The sequence below is a fragment of the Delphinus delphis genome, chromosome 18 (genome assembly GCF_949987515.2).
Source record: "Delphinus delphis chromosome 18, mDelDel1.2, whole genome shotgun sequence".
In the NCBI taxonomy this organism is placed as follows: Eukaryota; Metazoa; Chordata; class Mammalia; order Artiodactyla; family Delphinidae; genus Delphinus; species Delphinus delphis.
The window spans coordinates 548862-567764 of NC_082700.1; the positions used below are offsets into that span (position 1 = coordinate 548862).

Genomic DNA, 18903 nt, shown 5'->3' on the forward strand with positions numbered 1-18903 from the left:
GAAATATGGTGGTTATTACAAAAAAAAACCATTCTTATGATTGGGCTGAAAGCTGAATAAGACACATTTTCTTGGAGCAAGATTTTTACTTGAGACAGCATTTGACAGACAAACCGAATAGTGACCTGTGTACCTGGCAGTGATTTCTGATGAGTGGCTGATATTAAGAAATGTGATTTGTTTCTAACTTTGTATAACAAAATACATTAACATTTTTATGATTTGTGTAACTCAACTGGTCAATATTTTTCAGCTCAGTACATGACATTACAAACTCATGCATAGGGAGAAGATCCACTCAAAGGTAGACCAATGGATTCTAATGCAAAAGAGTACTTTTAAGAAAATACTGCTTGTCAAGTTTCACTGCAGCATCAAACAACAATATTCACAATTAGCTGAAAAGGTTAAAATATATATACCTCTCTCCACTTACTTATCCATGTGAAACCAGATTCTCTTCGTATTTTTTAACCAAAAGAGCATTTTGCAATAGGTGGAATAATGCAAAAGCAAATATGGGAAGCCAGTCATTTTCTTATAAAGCCAAACACTGTAAAACAGTAAAATAACACTCTTCCCACTACACAAAGTTGAGCATTAAAGAAATTTCAAAAAAAATGTAAAAATAAGGCCACTCTTCCCACTATAACATATATTCTTTTAAATTTATCTTTTAATTTCTTACATGGTAAACAATGATATAACCTAAACATAAAGCTCTTTGGGGTCTTCAATAATTTTTAAGAGCTTTAAAAAAGGATTTGAAACCAAAAAGTTTGATAACCACTGTTTTTAAATTCCAGTCAATATTTACTCGTGAAAATGTAAAGTGGCAGAAATTTTGCACTAATGTAAATTAACTAAACCAGTATACCCCAATGTGCAGAACCTGACATTATTTTATGTATAATATTGATTTTTTTTCCTTTAATACTTACTACTCAGGATATCAATCTGTGATTTTTGAAGATATTTTATGGTTTTTCTAGGTAATCTAATTTAAACAAATATTGACTCTATGTAATTATCAACTGGAATAACATTCTGCAGTCAATGACAAAATGTGCTCACCTCACACACTCATCAGTCTAAGCCCTAACAGCCACCATCATTCTTCTTTAATTCATAAAGTCCTCTCTCATGTATGTCTCTAAAGAAACTTCTAAGGATTTTCTAAGGATCACAATGTGCCACTTAGGTTCCATGTCTTAATAAAGAAAATGCTATAAATCCTGATATAAAAATGCTGAAATAAAACTTTTAAATCTAAAAGAAATATAATTCTAGAGAAACATGTAAGTTTTGGCAAGTAACAATATTCAACCTTTTTATCATTAAATATTCCTAGAAATTTTCCTAAAAATAAATTACTCTTAGCACTTGGAAATATAGCTTTTCCTTCACTAGAGAAGTTTACATACAAGAATAATAAGACTGTTAGATAGCTAGTCAAACATTCATTGGAGAAAACAAACTGTCAGCATCTGGAAATACTAGGTAACAAACATATTTACAAGAATGGAACAAAAATCAATTATGTGAAATATTTTTTAAAAATAGGTATAAACAGGGCTTCCCTGGTGGCGCAGTGGTTGAGAGCCCGCCTGCCGATGGAGGGGACACGGGTTCGTGCCCCGGGTCCAGGAAGATCCCACATGCTGCGGAGCGGCTGGGCCCGTGAGCCATGGCTGCTGAGCCTGCGTGTCCGGAGCCTGTGCTCCCAAACGGGAGAGGCCACAACAGTGAGAGGCCCGTGTACGGCCAAAAAAAAAAAAGGTATAAAGAAAACTAAAATCACAAAAAAGTAGGCCACTTTGCCAAGAAATTATCCACTCATTTAAAAAGTGTTAAGTTATGGAAAGGTGTGCATCAAGAAATTAATCTTCTAATAAACTAAAAAGGGAAACAAGAAATGTTCCTATTAATAGAGCTCAAATAATAGCATGCAAACTTTCCAACATAACCAACAGAGAAAGTGTGGAAGACTTAACATTTTTAATTCAAGTAATAAAAAACAACACTTTCCAAGACATTATATCACTCACTGTTATATTGGGGGGGGATATTTTAAGTAACATAAGACAATCTTTAAAATATAAAATTTATAGTGGGTTTTTCCCTTCAATTTGCATTCTAAAATGCCTGCCCCCATGAGTATTGAGGAAACGTTCCTCAGGTTTATGATTGCTTAAGTGAAACTTTACATCACATTTCATCAGGGAACTGCTAATTAAGACAAAAGTTACCACAACACATCTATTAAAATGTCCAAAATCCTAAATGGTGACAATAGGAAATGCTGGTGAGGATGTGAAGAAACAGGAATTCTCATACACTGCTGGTGGGAATGCAGAATGGTATGCCTGCTTTGGAAGACAATTTAACAGTTTCTTACAAAACTAAACATACTCTTACCCTATGATCCAGCAATCACGCCTCTCGTTATTTACCCAAAGGCACTGAAACTTATGTCCACACAAAAACCTACACACGGATATTTGTAACAACTCTATTCATAACTGACAACCAAGATGTCCTTCATTTGGTTAATGGATAAACAAACTGTGGTACATCCAGATAATGGATTATTCAATGTTAAAAAGAAATGAGCTATCAAGCCATGAAAAAACATAGAGGAGGGACCTTACTTAAATGCATATTACTAAAAAGCCAATATGAAAAGACTTCATATCGTATGATTCCAACTATACGACATTGTGAAAAAGGCAAAAATATGGAGACAGGAAAAGAATCAGTGGTTGCCAGGAATTATGGAGAGGGAGGAATAACAGGTGGAGCACAGAGAATTTTTAGGGCAGTGAAACTACTCTGTGTGAGACTGAATGGTGGGTACGTGTCATTTTCCATTTGTCAAAACCCAGAGAATGTGCAACACCGAATGTAAACTATGAACTTTTGGTGATGCGGATGTGTAAGACACAAGTGCACCCTGTATGCTGTGGGAATCTGATGTTGGTAGGAGTCTGATGTGAGGGCATCTGTACGTATGTGGGGTGAATGGGGTGCGTGGGAAATGTCCCTTCTGCTAAATTTTGCTGTGAACCTAAAACTACTCTAAAAAATTTACTTTTTAAAAACTTTAAAAATGTTTCTTTTTGAATAAATTATATCTTAATTTATATCACAAGTTTTAGTCATGAAATAATAAACATTTCTTACTTGTTAAATATTGAATCAGAAATAGAAGGAACCACAAATACAAGTAGGGGGCTTTATCCTTAGTTTACTGTACTGATTAAGCTAAACACATGCGCCTCTTAAACTACATTCACTCAACAGTGTATTTTTATTTATTTTTTTTTGCGGTACACGGGCCTCTCACTGTTGTGGCCTCTCCCGTTGCAGAGCGCAGGCTCCGGACGCGCAGGCTCAGCGGCCATGGCTCACGGGCCCAGCTGCTCCGCGGCATGTGGGATCTTCCCGGACCGGGGCACGAACCCGCGTCCCCTGCATCGGCAGGCGGACTCTCAACCACTGCGCCACCAGGGAAGCCCCCAACAGTGTATTTTTAAAGCCTGGTTCAGGTAACTTTGTAAACAGATTGTTCTGAGGTCACTGTCAAATTCAACTGACCATGTAGCAAAATTAATTGCCACTTTTTAAAACATAGGATGGCTTTCTAATTGAAGATGAATTAAATATAACTACACATAATCTAGCATGCATCAAGAGACAGAAGGGAATAAATATTTTAAACAAATCAATTTTTAAAACAAATTTATATTGAGCTTAGAATTTTATTTCTAATCTATATACCTGAGGGACATTTTCAAGTTTATCCTTTTCAATTGTCATGGCAAACTCCCTCTGAAAAGCTGCTTTTAAAAACTGAAATTAATTAGGAATATATATAATTATTTTTCAAATTTAGTTATTTTATCCCAAACTCTTAAAGAAATCAGCAATCTGAATACCGACTACAACACAGACTACTTTCAATTACATCTTACCAAGGCACATATAATACTGGTGACTGGTTTGCATTTCTTTACCTGTAACCTCTTACCCAGTACATTTCCATATCAAAATCAAAACAACTATCATGACTGGCCAGATCAAGGGATGAAAGGTTAAAGAGCAAATATAAGCTGCATAAGAAGCAATTCCAAATCGGTCCCACCAACAGAAGAAAGCAAACAAAGCACATGTGTTCCAACGTATGAAGGATTAAGAACGTATTTAAAAGAGGAGAGTGTCTTTTTCTATTCATGATACTAGACATAAAACAAGTTATCTTAGCAGTCTACCAGAAGCTTTGAAATCCTGACAAATTATATATTGTTTCTAAGTAGATAACTCAAAGCAACAGATTCAAAATATAGTAATATTTAAAATATTTAAATAACTAAATACAATTCAAAAAGTTATTTAAAATTTACAATTATAAGCTAAACTACTATACAAGCATTTCTATTGTTTAAAAGCAGGATTTAGAAAAAGCAATAATACGTCAAATTAAGACGTTATATATATTATGAGAATTGTGGCAAATTTATAACCAGAAAAGACAGGATTTGAAACGTGGTACACAGTGTAGTGGAGGATATCATAAGACAAAGAGGCAAACTCACCCATTTTACTTTAAATTACTTGAAATTTCAAACAGAAGTAAATGCATTTCATCAGCAGAGCACGCTTACAAACCCAAGTTTTTTGCTCCCTGCCACTAGCAGTTAGTTAATAATTACACATGGATATCGATATTCACATTTATCTAGTTCGCTTTGGTAGAAAAATTCTGACATTTCAGGTGATACTACAGAGCTTCATGCCCTCAATATGAAGTACAAAAGATACGGGATACTGATTGGCCTAAAAAAAATTTATTTTTACATAATCCCCGTGTAGGAGAACTCCTGTAGGGGGCTCTAAATATTACAACAAGAAATCACAAAGCAGAACCAACAAGTTTTTATGTCTTCCTAGAACCTTCTGTTATTACTTCAAGCTATTTAATTACTGAACAAAATTCCTATTGTTTGCATTGCATGTAGTGGACATTTCAAAAACATGTTCACTTTAGTTCACTTGTATTCGCCAATCTTGACTCTCCTCTTCTCCAACCCCTCTAAAAACGTAAACGTTACCTAAAAGATCTGACCATTCTGAACCAAGTAAGATTAGAAGAACTTACCATTTCAAATGAAAAGACAGAGGTATACCTACAACACAGTGGAATAATAAACCAATCACATCAGTTTTTAAAATGCACCCAAAAGAGCCCCAGAAGAGTGCAGAGACTACACATTCACTCTCCAGCATACAATTTTCTCTAAACTCTCAGAACTTTTTAGCTGCGTCTCTTAACCTACCCCACATAGGTCCCCGGTCCCTAAAATACTCTAAAATCCTCAAAGATGTGACTCTGCGCTTGATTCCCCTCTGTATCCTCTATGAAGCTCAGGACTGTTTTGAACACAGGAAAAACAGGGAACAAATTTTTCCTACTAAAGGGAACCTCCAGTCTTTGTGTAAGACTAACTATCTTGAAGGGATAGTCAAGTGGAATCTGAATACTAAAAAGTTACGTGTGCTGAAAACCAAGCACAAAAAATGGTTATTTTACTGTTTAAAATTTACTCTTGGGCTTCCCTGGTGGCGCAGTGGTTAAGAATCCGCCTGCCAATGCAGGGGTCCCAGGTTCGAGACCTGGTTCGGGAAGATCCCACATGCCGCAGAGCAACGAAGCCCACGGGCCACAACTACTGAGCCTGTGCTCTAGAGCCTATGAGCCAGAACTACTGAAGCCCGCATGCCTAGAGCCCGTACTCCGCAACAAGAGAAGCCACCGCAATGAGAAGCCCACGCACCGCAACGAAGAGTAGCCCCCACTCGCCACAACTAGAGAAAGCCCGCATGCAGCAACGAAGACCCAATGCAGCCAAAAATAAATAAATAAATAAATTTAAATTTTACTCTTTACTATGTGACTCCATTATGAACTCTACAGAAATACATCAATAGGTGTGTTTCAATGCCACCTATGTTTCAAAACCACTGATGCTGAACATCTGAAATGTTAGTATTAAATAAAAATACTGAGGTTTGGTGGCTCATAAAGAACCTTCAAAACTATGATTGAGCTGCACGCTGTCATCTGAAAAAGAAGACATCAAGCAACTATTTAACTCTCCCAATTTACATCTCAGTAACTACAATATAACAAATACAAGATTCCTGACCTCAAAAAGCTCAAGAGGGCTTAAATACTGGACAACTGTGAGAAAATATTTAGATGGCAATATAAGTACTAAAAAAGAATCATATTAAAAATGATATAGGATCACAGTTGGGGTGAGTAGTCAGGGAAAGTTATGTATGTGCTGAGTATACACACTCCCCAGGAGGGAAAAAGGGATATGGGAATTTTTGTGGAATATGAGCCCCTCTGTGACTCTAATGGGAGCTAAGGCTGATGAAGACACTAGAGTCATCTAATATGACATAGAAATAATTAAGTCCAACAAAAGTGTCCTCTGATGAAGTGGTTAAAGAATATAAAGGACATGGTAACCATTTCAATCTGGATTCATTCAAAAGACTCCTAACCGTGAATGATAAAACAGAGGGGGAATATGCTACTTATAATCGTAACATATGATTAGGGTGACCACACACACATCCTGGTTTGCCTGAGACAGCTTATTTTATGCCTGCTGTTAAAAAAAAAAAAAAGTAATTTTACATAGTACTCATATTCACTTGTCCGAGTTTGGATGAAAATTTTATGCTACCAGAAAACTACTAGAGCTAATCAATGAATCTGGTAAAGTAGCAGGATACAAAATTAATGCACAGAAATCTCTTGCATTCCTATACACTAATGATGAAAAATCTGAAAGAGAAATTAAGGAAACACTCCCATTTACCACTGCAACAAACAGAATAAAATACCTAGGAATAAACCTACCTAAGGAGACAAAAGACCTGTATGCAGAAAACTATAAGACACTGATGAAAGAAATTAAAGATGACATAAACAAATGGAGAAATATACCATGTTCTTGGATTGGAAGAATCAACACTGTGAAAATGACTATATTACCCAAAGCAACCTATGGATTCAATGCAATCCCTATCAAACTACCAATGGCATTTTCCACAGAACTAGAAAAAAAATTTCACAATTTGTATGGAAACACAAAAGACCCCAAAGAGCCAAAACAATCTTGTGAAAGAAAAATGGAGCTGGAGGAATGAGGCTCCCAAACTTCAGGCTATACAAGGCTACAGTAATCAAGACAGTATGGTAGTGGCACAAAAACAGAAATATAGATCAATGGAACAGGACAGAAAGACCAGAGAGAAACCCACGCACATATGGTCACCTTATCTTTGATAAAGGAGGCAAGGATACACGATGGAGAAAAGACAGCCTCTTCAGTAAGTGGTGCTGGGAAAACTGGACAGCTACATGTAAAAGAATGAAACTTAGAACACTCCCTAACACCATACACAAAAATAAACTCAAAATGCACTAAAGACCTAAATGTAAGGCCAGACACCATAAAACTCTTAGAGGAAAACATAGGCAGAACATTCTATGACATAAATCACAGCAAGATCTTTTTTGACCCACCTCCTAGAGAAATGGAAATAAAAACAAAAATAAACAAATGGGACCTAATGAAACTTAAAAGCTTTGCATAGCAAAGGAAACCATAAACAACACAAAAAGACAACCCTCAGAATGGGAGAAAATATTTGCAAACGAAGCAACTGACAAAGGATTAAACTTCAAAATATACAAGCAGCTCATGCAGCTCAATATCAAAAAAACAAACAACCCAATCCAAAAATGGGCAAAAGACCTAAACAGACATCCCTCCAAAGAAGATACACAGATTGCCAACAAACACATGAAAGGATGCTCAACATCACTAATCATTAGAGAAATACAAATCAAAATTACAATGAGTTATCATCTCACACGAGTCAGAATGGCCATCAACAAAAAATCTACAGACAATAAATGCTGGAGAGGGTGTGGAGAAAAGGGAACCCTCTTGCTCTGTTGGTGGGAATGTAAATTGATACAGCCACTATGGAGAACAGTATGGAGGTTCCTTAAAAAACTAAAAATAGAACTACCATACGACCCAGCCATCCCACTACTGGGCATATACCCTGAGAAAAACCATAATTCAAAAAGAGTCATGTAGCACAATGTTCATTGCAGCTCTATTTACAATAGCCAGGACATGGAAGCAACCTAAGTGTCCATCGACAGATGAATCGGTAAAGAAGATGTGGCACATATATACAATGGAATATTACTCAGCCATAAAAAGAAACGAAATTGAGTTATTTGTAGTGAGGTGGATGGACCTGGAGTCTGTCATACAGAGTGAAGTAAGTCAGAAAGAGAAAAATAAATACCATATGCTGACACATATATATGGAATCTAAAAAAGAAAAAAGAAAATGGTTCTGAAGAGCCTACAGGCAGGACAGGAATAAAGATGCAGACGTAGAAAATGGACTTGAGGACACAGGGAGGGGGAAGGGTAAGCCAGGACAAAGTGAGAGATTGGCATGGACATATATGCATTACCAAATGTGAAATAGCTAGTGGGAAACAGCCGCATAGCACAGGGAGATCAGCTTGGTGCTCTGTGACCACCTAGAGGGCTGGGATAGGGAGGGTGGAGGGAGACGCAAGAGGGAGGAGATATGGGGATATATGTATATGTATAGCTGATTCACTTTGTTATAAAGCAGAAACTAACACACCATTGCAAAGCAATTATACTCCAATAAAGATGTTAAAAAAGAAAATTTTAAAGTTTTCCTTACAAATAATTAGATATTATTAAAATTATTAAATAATCCTTTTGAGAAGTGATCAAAGATTTCAACAGCTGGTTAAAATTGGTATTATATCTTCAACACAAATGCCCCAAATCATCACAATCCTAAGGATCACTTCCTAGAGTATATGTTAACATTATAAACATGTATCTTTGTTTTCATTGGATGATAAAAGTCTAAGTTCCAATTATGTACCATCCTTAAATATTCAGAAAAGTTCTTCGCTCATTGTAGGAAACCAAATTATTTTAGTAAAGAAATAAAACATATTAATAACAAAAAATTGGGCACAACTACAACATTCTATGCGAGGCCACTGCAGTATAACTGTTATTATCCATTCTGATTTTTACCATCATGTCCAAACCATCAGAAGCAGGCTGCCATTATACCAGTGATAGGTAATAACCTTCCCACACCTAAATCTGACTCCAAACACTACAGCAAATAATTCTTCAGTTATTTCCATAGGATGATGAAGAGGCTATAAAAACCCCCTGTGAAATATGTCCTTTGTTCAAATGTGTCAGATATTTAGCCTTCCAAAATAACACAATCTTCTACTTCAATACAACCAAATTACTTGTTAAAGCTAAATAATTTACTGAAAAAGAGAAGTGATGGCCATGTTAAAACCACAAAATGGCAGCTTCTCTCAAAAATTCACAAACTATTTCAGAAAACGTATTTGTACCTCCTCATTAGTAAGTGACACCTGGGATTGGTTGGCTCTGCCAGCACCTATTAATGAAAGTTCATTACTGGCTACAGTTTCTGCCCTGAGTTTTGTACAGCGAACATGAGGGGAAGGGTTAGGTTATAATTAAATCAAGGAATGATGATAAGAGAAACAATACCCACTCAAGAAGCAGGAAGGGACTGGCATAAAATTAAACAACAGGCCCAATGTGGCAGCTCTTCCCATAACTTCTGCTGATTTATAACCATGACTACTAATGAACCTTCTGAATACTAATTTGGACTCTTCAGAACCAAGAACCAAGGTTCTAGGATATGAGGCACTCTGCTCAATAAACCTTCTAAAAACACTGAAAAACAACACATAAGTTAATACAATTACATTTTAAGTCACAAACTCTTTATGAGTTTGGTTAACATGAGCCGCTTTTTATAGATTCCCCCCCCAGCTCTCAGACTGGCCTGAGATCAGAGGTCGGCAAACTTTTTGGGGAAAGGGCCAGATAGTATTCCAGGCTCTGCTGGCCATACAGTCTTGACACAGCCTCAGAGTTATGTCACCACTAGTCAACGCTGCCATTTTGGGGCAAAGCAGCCATAAACAAAACATAAATACAGCTGTGTTCCAAAAAAACTGTTCAGAAAAAAATAGGCAGTGTTCAGATTTGGCCTGGCTTACCCTAGGCTGTAGACCTCCAGTCCAGATGAAATATTTTAAAAACTAAAAATTAATGTATCATTTGAGATAATACTCCCTTCCATATATAGGATGAAAGCCCAACTAAAAGTTGCCACACCAAAATCCCACAGAGCGCGATTCACAGAGAATGCTGTGCCATTTATACTGTTAACTGTATGAATTGTGTCTGCCTTGTCCAATGACCCTGAGCTCTCCCTTAAAACTCCCCAGGTCCCATAAAAAATTCAACTGCTACTACTATTCTCGTCTCAACATATGTCTCACTGCAACATATGGCCAGTGGTTTTCGATCTTTGCCAAGGAAAATAAGCAAGCTGAAGGGCTTTTTAAAATGCAGATCCCATGGCTCCAACCCAGACCCACTGGATTAGATCTCAGGCATTTTTCTTTTTTACGTTCCACAGATGTGCTGCAAAGATTGAAAACTACAGTATTTAGTCGAAACTGTCAATGGACAACCCATCAGAATCTACTGGGATCACAAATGAATCAATTAAGTAGGACGGAGACCTGAGAACCCACATTTTTTGAAAGCTCCCTGAGTGCTTATGATGCACAACTTGAAACACTACCGTGGAAGAGGTGTTACCCTCTTAGCCAGGCTACATCTGCTGTGGCCTCTCTGCTCAACAATTCCAGGAGCTACAAAGGAATACCTCTAAGGATTTGACATGGGTCAAATTACTGCCTTGGTATATAAAACACATTCGGGTCTTTATGCACGTGTTCATTTCTCGAGGGCCAGTCTCACCTACTCAAACAGGAATAAAAGTTATTCCATATCAATTCATGTATATATCTTAAAACAGATATGAAGGGCTATTCTCTTCTTCACTAAAAACCAAACATTAATATTTACCATGCCAGATAAAGAAACTTCTTAAGTTTTAAAACAAAGTAGCATCCAATCTAAGCACTGCCCCAATTTTCCTAATCAAAGTATTTTTATAACTACATGATGCAACTACTAAAGCCAGAATGACATTTAGACATTTTATGACTTACTCATTTTTCCAAGAAAACAAAGTTTACTCCAGGAAACTGAGTTTTAAAAATATTCTAATTAAAATCTCCCCTGTACTCCAAACCAAACTGCATCCACAAATGAAGACTAGCACATAGCAGTACTTAAATGTTTAAACTACTGAATCTACAGTAAGTGAAACAACCTAATAGTAAAAAGTCACAAGACAACCATAAACAGTCTCACAAATTCTTACTGTAACAGAATAACCTCTGTGATGTGTTCAAAAGCTGTAAAACTGCGATAAGTAGAAAATTTCAACCTAGTAAATACTATCTAGAAAATGGTTCAAATACACTATGGTAAAGATAAACCTAAATGCAATTAAGGCACAGAATAAAAATATATACATTGTTGTGGGAGTCAAAAATGTGTTATGCTACAGGAGTGAAAACTAACATGTTTAATCTATAATTACCAGATCTATTACCAAAGAGCATGACTTCCTCTTAGGAGGAATAAGGTTATGAAATTAAAATGACAGCTTCTAACTGATGAAGAGCTGGCATATCCTTGAAACTCTTAAAAATATACACACATGGGGCTTCCCGGGTGGCGCAGTGGTTGAGAGTCCGCCTGCCGATGCAGGGGACACGGGTTTGTGCCCCGGTCCGGGAAGATCCCACATGCCGCGGAGCGGCTGGGCCCGTGAGCCATGGCCGCTGAGCCTGCGCTCCGCAACGGGAGAGGCCACAGCAGTGAGAGGCCCGCGTACCGCAAAAAATATAGATAGATAGATAGATATTCACATGTATGTCATAATATTATGATAAATTTGAAAGCTAACCAAAAAAAAAAAAAACAACAACAACAACAACCCAAAAACCATGACCAGACATGACACATCTTTTCTTTTGGTAAGGGCAGGAGCCGCGCTATGCAGCATGTGGGATCTTAGTCACCCGACCACGGTTCAAACCCGTGCCCCTTGCATTGGGAGTGAGGAGTCTTAACCACTGGACCACCAGGGAAGTCCAGATGTGTCTTTTGTTACATTAAAAAATATATATATTATTCAAGACAAAGTAAGTATTTATTTTATACTTAAAAGCCCATACTATTAGTTGTGCTGGAATATTCCTAAAAGGAATATTAGAAAGAAATGTGAGGTGGCATCTTAAAACGAACCAAGTAAACCTACATGACTTTTATTACCCAGGCAAGCTGAACACTTACCATTTGATTCCTCCCTTTATACTGAACAGTGAGAAAAGAGAAGCACATAAGAGGGCCTAATTTCAAAGCTTTTAAAAACAAAAACAAACATTAAAATTGTTTAACAATTTTTCCCAAAGACAGTTTTCAAAGTAAAAATGAAGAATAACTAATGCAACAATGGCCTCAATGTTTCTTCTATTAACACAAACCAGTCAAGACTAGTATAGAGCTTTTGTTAATATTTCTTTAGTGCTTGATTAGTTTATATTAATAAGCATTATGGAGCTAGGAACCAAATAAAACTGATACCAAAATGACGAAAAACTTGTGTCTATTCATAATTTCTAATCTCAAAAATATCTAAAAATAGAACAAAGACTATATTTTCCCCTAGATATTTAATTCCATTACTACATACTATGATTCCTTTCCAGAAAATTAAGAACATAGTAACTTTGTGGCCTAACATGAGTATTAATTTTTAAAAAAAGTCACCAACTCTCCAGCCCAAGATTCAGCAAACTTTTTCTATAAAGGGCCAAGGAGTATTTTAGGTTTTGTGGGTCAAAAATACTCTGTTTAGTATTTTTTTTTTTTTTCCTTGTCCATCAACCCTTTAAAAATGTAAACACCATCCTCGGCTCTGTGGTAGGGTGGTATGAAAATGGGTGGAGGTTCCAGGCTACAGTTTGCAGACCTCTGCTCCAGCCAAATTAATCTTATGATGCTTCAAATATGCAACACATACTTTAAGTAACTACTTAAAAATATCTTAATATTAAAATATTTGATCATCTAAGTTTTCTAAGAGCATACCTATGAAACAATAAATGATCTATTTTTGAAATGCCAATAAATCTGTCATATTTTTAAATATCTAATTTGTTTATTCTCAAAGTTCCTTGGCTATCTATAAAATTTTACCCACCACTAAAATGATTCTGAAACATTCGAATGTTTTTAAGAATTTGCAGTATTTCAATTTTAAACTGTAGCAACATTTCTAAATAGTTTTTCAATAGAAAAGTAAAGTCGAAACTATCTGTTGTCCTTTATTAATTATACCTATATTAAATACCACTGAACATATTAAAAAACACTGGTGTAAGTTTTTTTAAAACTGAAACTTCAAAGAATGAAAAGAGTCTGCAATCAAGCTTATGATGTAGCCAACTTAAGTTTAACAGAATATTTTATTTAATCATTTCCTTCTGGTCCCTAAATGATTTACATCATTACACATAGCTACACATTTGCTCCAAGAATATAAAGTGTATGCCAGAGAAATATTAAGAAAGCTAATTCCACCAACTTTACTATAAGCAGGCAGTTTAAAAAAAGATACGTTGAGGTACATAAAAGAACTGGGAAGAATTTCCTAATCCTCAATGGAATGAAATAAAATTTCCCTAAGAAATATATCACATGTGGTTTACATCTTGACTGTATTTTAAAATAAAAACGCTAGTTTTCAAAATATATGCACCTGAAAATTTTTTTAATTCCATTCTTTTATATCATAAAATATCCTCACATTGATAAATCCAACAGATTTATGTTCAAATGTAACTATGAAAAAGAAGACCACCATTTAAATATGTCACTATGCAAGTGCTATGTATCCAAGAGGAAAAGAGAATTGCAATAATGCTAGAAATTTTTCAAAAAGAAAATTCAAAATGTACTCAACTAATTTTCTAATGGGATTTATAAATCTATTAATTTAAACTTTTAGTGTGACTTATAAATAATAAAAAAATTTCTAACTGAATTTAAATGCCATATAATTTTCATTCAAAGGATATTTACTTGATGGAAGGTAAGATAAAAAGTTCTTGTTGCTATTCTACTTAGGATTTATTTTGCTGTCTGTATTCATTTTAATTTAAGTATTTTTTTAATTTTCCAGGGACAAAAGAACAGGGACAGAGACAGTCAGAAAAGACACCAATGACTGGAATTAATACATTTAGCCTCAGAAACTTACTTACTAAAGAATCATGGCTTTTGAACAGCTAGAGGAAAAAAATACTGGTAAGTATTTTTTAGAGTGAGTTGTTAAGCTGGCATTCATCTAAGGTGAACAATGAGACTCTGTTAATTATTATTAAGACCCTGTGGGTTATAACCTACTTGAAGTATCCTTTTTTGCCCTACCATTTTGCCCCCCCAAAACAAAACCCTGAGTCAGATAATGTCTTTGGAACTAACTCCAGTTTATAAGAAATTCGGGCATCAACAAACTTGCTGAACATCACTGCAAGGATACAGTCAACAAAATCCAGGACGTGAGATACTCTATACGAGGAGCTGTTTCTTTAAAAAAAAAAATAAGGAAAAAAAGAGGGAGAGAAAACCTATAGACTAAAATGACTGGATTTACCAACCGATCTGAAGAAACCAACTACTTTAAAAAAAAAAAAAAGTAAGACGGGCGAACTGGAGCTTTTACTAGTTAATATTAAATAACTGGCAATTTTTAAGATATGATAAAGACGTTTTTTGAGAGTCCTTATCTTTTAGAGATACATACTGAAATACGAATGAAATCATATGAAGTCAGGGATTTCATATAAAAAAATTAGGGAAAGTGAGTATACTTAAAGATGAAAAAGATCTGCTAAGTACTGATAACTGTTATGGTTGAGTGATGAGCACATACTACTTCTACTTTTCTATATGTCTACCGAACTAAAGAATTTTTAATATCAACGGTGAAAATCAGTCAAGTGGAGATGATGAATTTATCAAGATTCCTAGTTTAGTAGGAATTAAAAAAAGATAAAGTAAAATGGAGAAAAATTTAATATTCATTTCATAAAGCATGATTATCTTCAGAAACTAATTTTAATTTATTACCTGTAAGAGGTTAAGAAATTCGTTAGTTTAACATAAACATGACAAATTCAGAAAGATTAGAAAATATATTACTATATAAAGCAGAATCTAAAGAATTCTAAATATATATCATCCACCTGACAATGTAAAATCATTTTAGTTAACCAGTATTTTACTTACATTTTCCATATAGTTTGGCTTAAAGCCTTCCTGCTGTCGCCTCAGCTCCTCCTGTTCTCTGTGTCGGATCATTTCCTCTTCACGACGACGGTGCTCTTCTTCATGCCTGAGAGATTTTTAAATAAAAACTCAGGGTGGTTGACATATAAGCCATAATACGGTATTTTATTTCAGGTAAAACAAAATCATTTATGTATATCATTTATTTATACATTATGCCTAATCTGTGATAACGAGTGGCTTACCAGATTTACCTTCCTTTTATTTTGCTCTAAACCATTAATAAATCAAACAAACCAATAAAATAATTTATCTAGGGTAAATCAAAAAAGTAAAGTAACAGCATATAACTAGGATAATTATATGCTTACAGTCAAAAACTCCAGAAACCAAAAGCTCAAACCAGTACTCTATTACTGTACAAAGAGAAAGCCCGGGATTCACAATCACTGGCACAGCAGAGTTAGTTCTTAGAGACACTCAGAACCTATTCCAATACAAGCCACTGCAAAGGACCACATTGCCTAGACAAAAATCCTACTATGTGCAAAAGGAAGCCTTAACATTCTCTCCCCCATTTCATTAATGCACTGAGGAAAGTATGCACCTGGAACAGGTGTCTGATTACCACCTGTTTTCGCAAATTAAGTTTTATGGGACAATCATTCCCTCACTGTCTGTGGCTACCTTTGGGCTAGAGCAGTGCTGAATAGCTGATACACAGACCATATGACATGAAAAGCCTAAAATATTTACCATGTAGCCCTTTCCCAGGAAAAGTATGCCAACCTCTGCCCCAGAGATATCAAGCATGGAACAACAACTACAAGACAAACAAAAAAGATATGTATGTGCAGGATTACTATTAAATCATAATTAGTTACAATATGATTAAGAGGGAAAAACCTACAAAATAATATTAAAGTAATAGTCTGACATTATACTGACATTTAAATCAATGCAAACTCAAATATACATGCTCTCCACTCAAAAACAAAGAAGTAATTTAAACAGCAAAGACTATATAATGCTGATGCCCCCTCAGTAGGTCTCATTTTCCAGGCTACTCTTATAAGCACCCTTTTACACCAAGTATAGATACTTCGTTGTTGTTTTGTACACCAAACACAGTACCTGAACTAAAAGAAATGGCGGTTTCACCCACAGCCAGCAAGAAAACAGGTTGTTAGGACTTCATATCAGACCATGTGCAAGTAACAAGACAATGTTCCTAAGGTATTTCAAGCAAACTCTGGATTTTGAGATACCTACGTCCCCAGTATAGATCTCTATTCAAGGAAACAGAATATTCCAATAAACCGGTTAATCCATTTCTAGTACATTAACACACTCATAAATTTTATGGTTAAGAAAATACTTTCATGTTCATACACTGCTGAAAATGTACATAGTGACAGGAAAAATTCTCTTATTCAAAAACTCTAAGGCCACATGTGTTTTTCAGACTTTAAAAAGGGTTTAATATACTATTATGATATCTCCAGTAGGATCTATTATGATATCCCAGCAGTACCCAATAATCAACACCATTAATACTTCTGTAGTAAGATGAACATTCACATTCTACGAATATAACACCGGTTTGGCATGACCACAACGTAAAACAGGTCAGGTTTTGCATCATACAGGCTCATGTCAGATCCTGCCGCTAAATGATACTCAAAGCTTTTTGGTCTTCAAGATTGCAACGATGACTTTGTTGAGGACCAACGTGTAGCAAACAATTTTATGTGTGCAAATCCATTTCCAGTAAACTAAACAGAAATATTTATACATGTGTGCAAGAATGTATACACACAGATACAAGACTGTACATTAATTAAAGGCAAAAGGTTGAAGACATTCAATTACAAATGAGGGACAAGGAATACAATACAACCATTACAAAGGCAGATTTGCATTTACTGACATGAAACAATGTCTAAGGTACAGTGTCAGAAAAAAGGCAAGCAAAACAATAGTATTCCTATTGCTGCATCTAAAAACCATTTGTACGAGCAGAGAAGAGAGTATGAGAGTTTCTATCACACTGGGGATAATCTGGGGAGACAAGAGCATTGCCCTTTTTCTTTTGTACACATACGTATCATGTGAGTTTTTTTAAACATGTATTGCCATAACATTTTTAATTTAAAAGATATTTTAAACAAAATTTATAATGTACTTCTCCCTATTGTTAGAGCAATTTTTTTCTGATAAAATGTGAGACTACATTTATATCTGGAGAAAAAATATGGTAAAAAGGTATAAAATCACTTTAAACATTTGCTATTTTTTTCCTTCCATTCCATTGCCTATAGATTCCAGAGTTTCTACTTTATTTTGTGATTACACCACACTGACAATTCCATAATATAAATTTACAGGCAACATATAGGAACATTCCCTACTGTACATATGTTTGCGTTTAATTTCTTTCCTTCCACAAGATGCTTTAACAATTATCTTTATATTTAATGTCTCTTTGGATCAAGGATAATTTCCTAGGTTATATTCACAAATGTAACTAATAAGTAAAGAAGCATGATGAATTTTAACTTCCTTCATGTTATACTTAATTGGAAATTGATAAAACCTCTATTTTACAATTTATTTTAATTGGAAGCCCACTAATTGTCTCATATTTTAATAGGACTTTGAAACCTGAGAGGCTTTAGGCACTAAGCTATGATACGACTGATATAAAAATGTCCTGCTCTTTGTTCCAGTCCAGCACTATGGCCTCCACACCCACCAAAGGCCTCAGTCCATCTGATGATCTTTATACTTTGTCAAATGACATAAAAAGGGAAAGAATGGATGGATGATGGGTAGATGAGTGAGTAGGAAGGAGTAAGGGAAGGAAAGAAGAGAACAAATGAACAAGTACTAAGTGGGCCAGTTACAGCCTGAACCAGCCCATCTAAGCCCTGTCCGCCTTCACTGTCACAGTCTCTGAAGAAGTGACCCACGAAAACCTAACTTATTTGTAGCATTGAAATGAAAACCAGAAAATTTTGTATACTCCAAATTATTTAATTTCCTTCAAATATATTTTCTTAAGCAGTTTTTTCAGTCTCCCAACTAAGGTAAACAGAAAGGCCGTGTCCAGACTCTCTGGCTGTCTCACGTGGCAGCCTCCTGAGTCAGACCAACCTCTGCAGGCTGCTGTATTTTTATCTGCTTTCTGCTGCAAGGGCAGGATATATTTGACAATTATTAGTAAGTTCCTAGACACTTTTTTTCCTTTCCTTCATACATGCTGCAAAATTACTCAATTTTAACACATTATTTACATTTCTTAAATCAGGAAACAATTCTTACAATTAATTTCAAAACAAACTCCACAGGCACAAGAAAAGATTAACAGATTTATCACTGGCTGTATCTGCTAAAATACAGCCAACCATAAAAGTTACGCATCAAATTATCACTTAATTGTTGACATATCTTTATATTGTTAGTACAC

The 18903-nt window shown here is 35.4% G+C and overlaps 1 protein-coding gene across 1 annotated transcript in view; it reads right to left on the reverse strand.

The window, feature by feature from the left end:
• Positions 1-18903, reverse strand: part of PSPC1 (paraspeckle component 1) — a 71188-nt gene that overhangs the window by 23732 nt on the left and 28553 nt on the right. The window contains exon 6 of the mRNA XM_059995565.1: positions 15435-15540. Within this exon, the coding sequence (XP_059851548.1) occupies positions 15435-15540 (106 nt within the window). The remainder of the gene's footprint in view (positions 1-15434; positions 15541-18903) is intronic.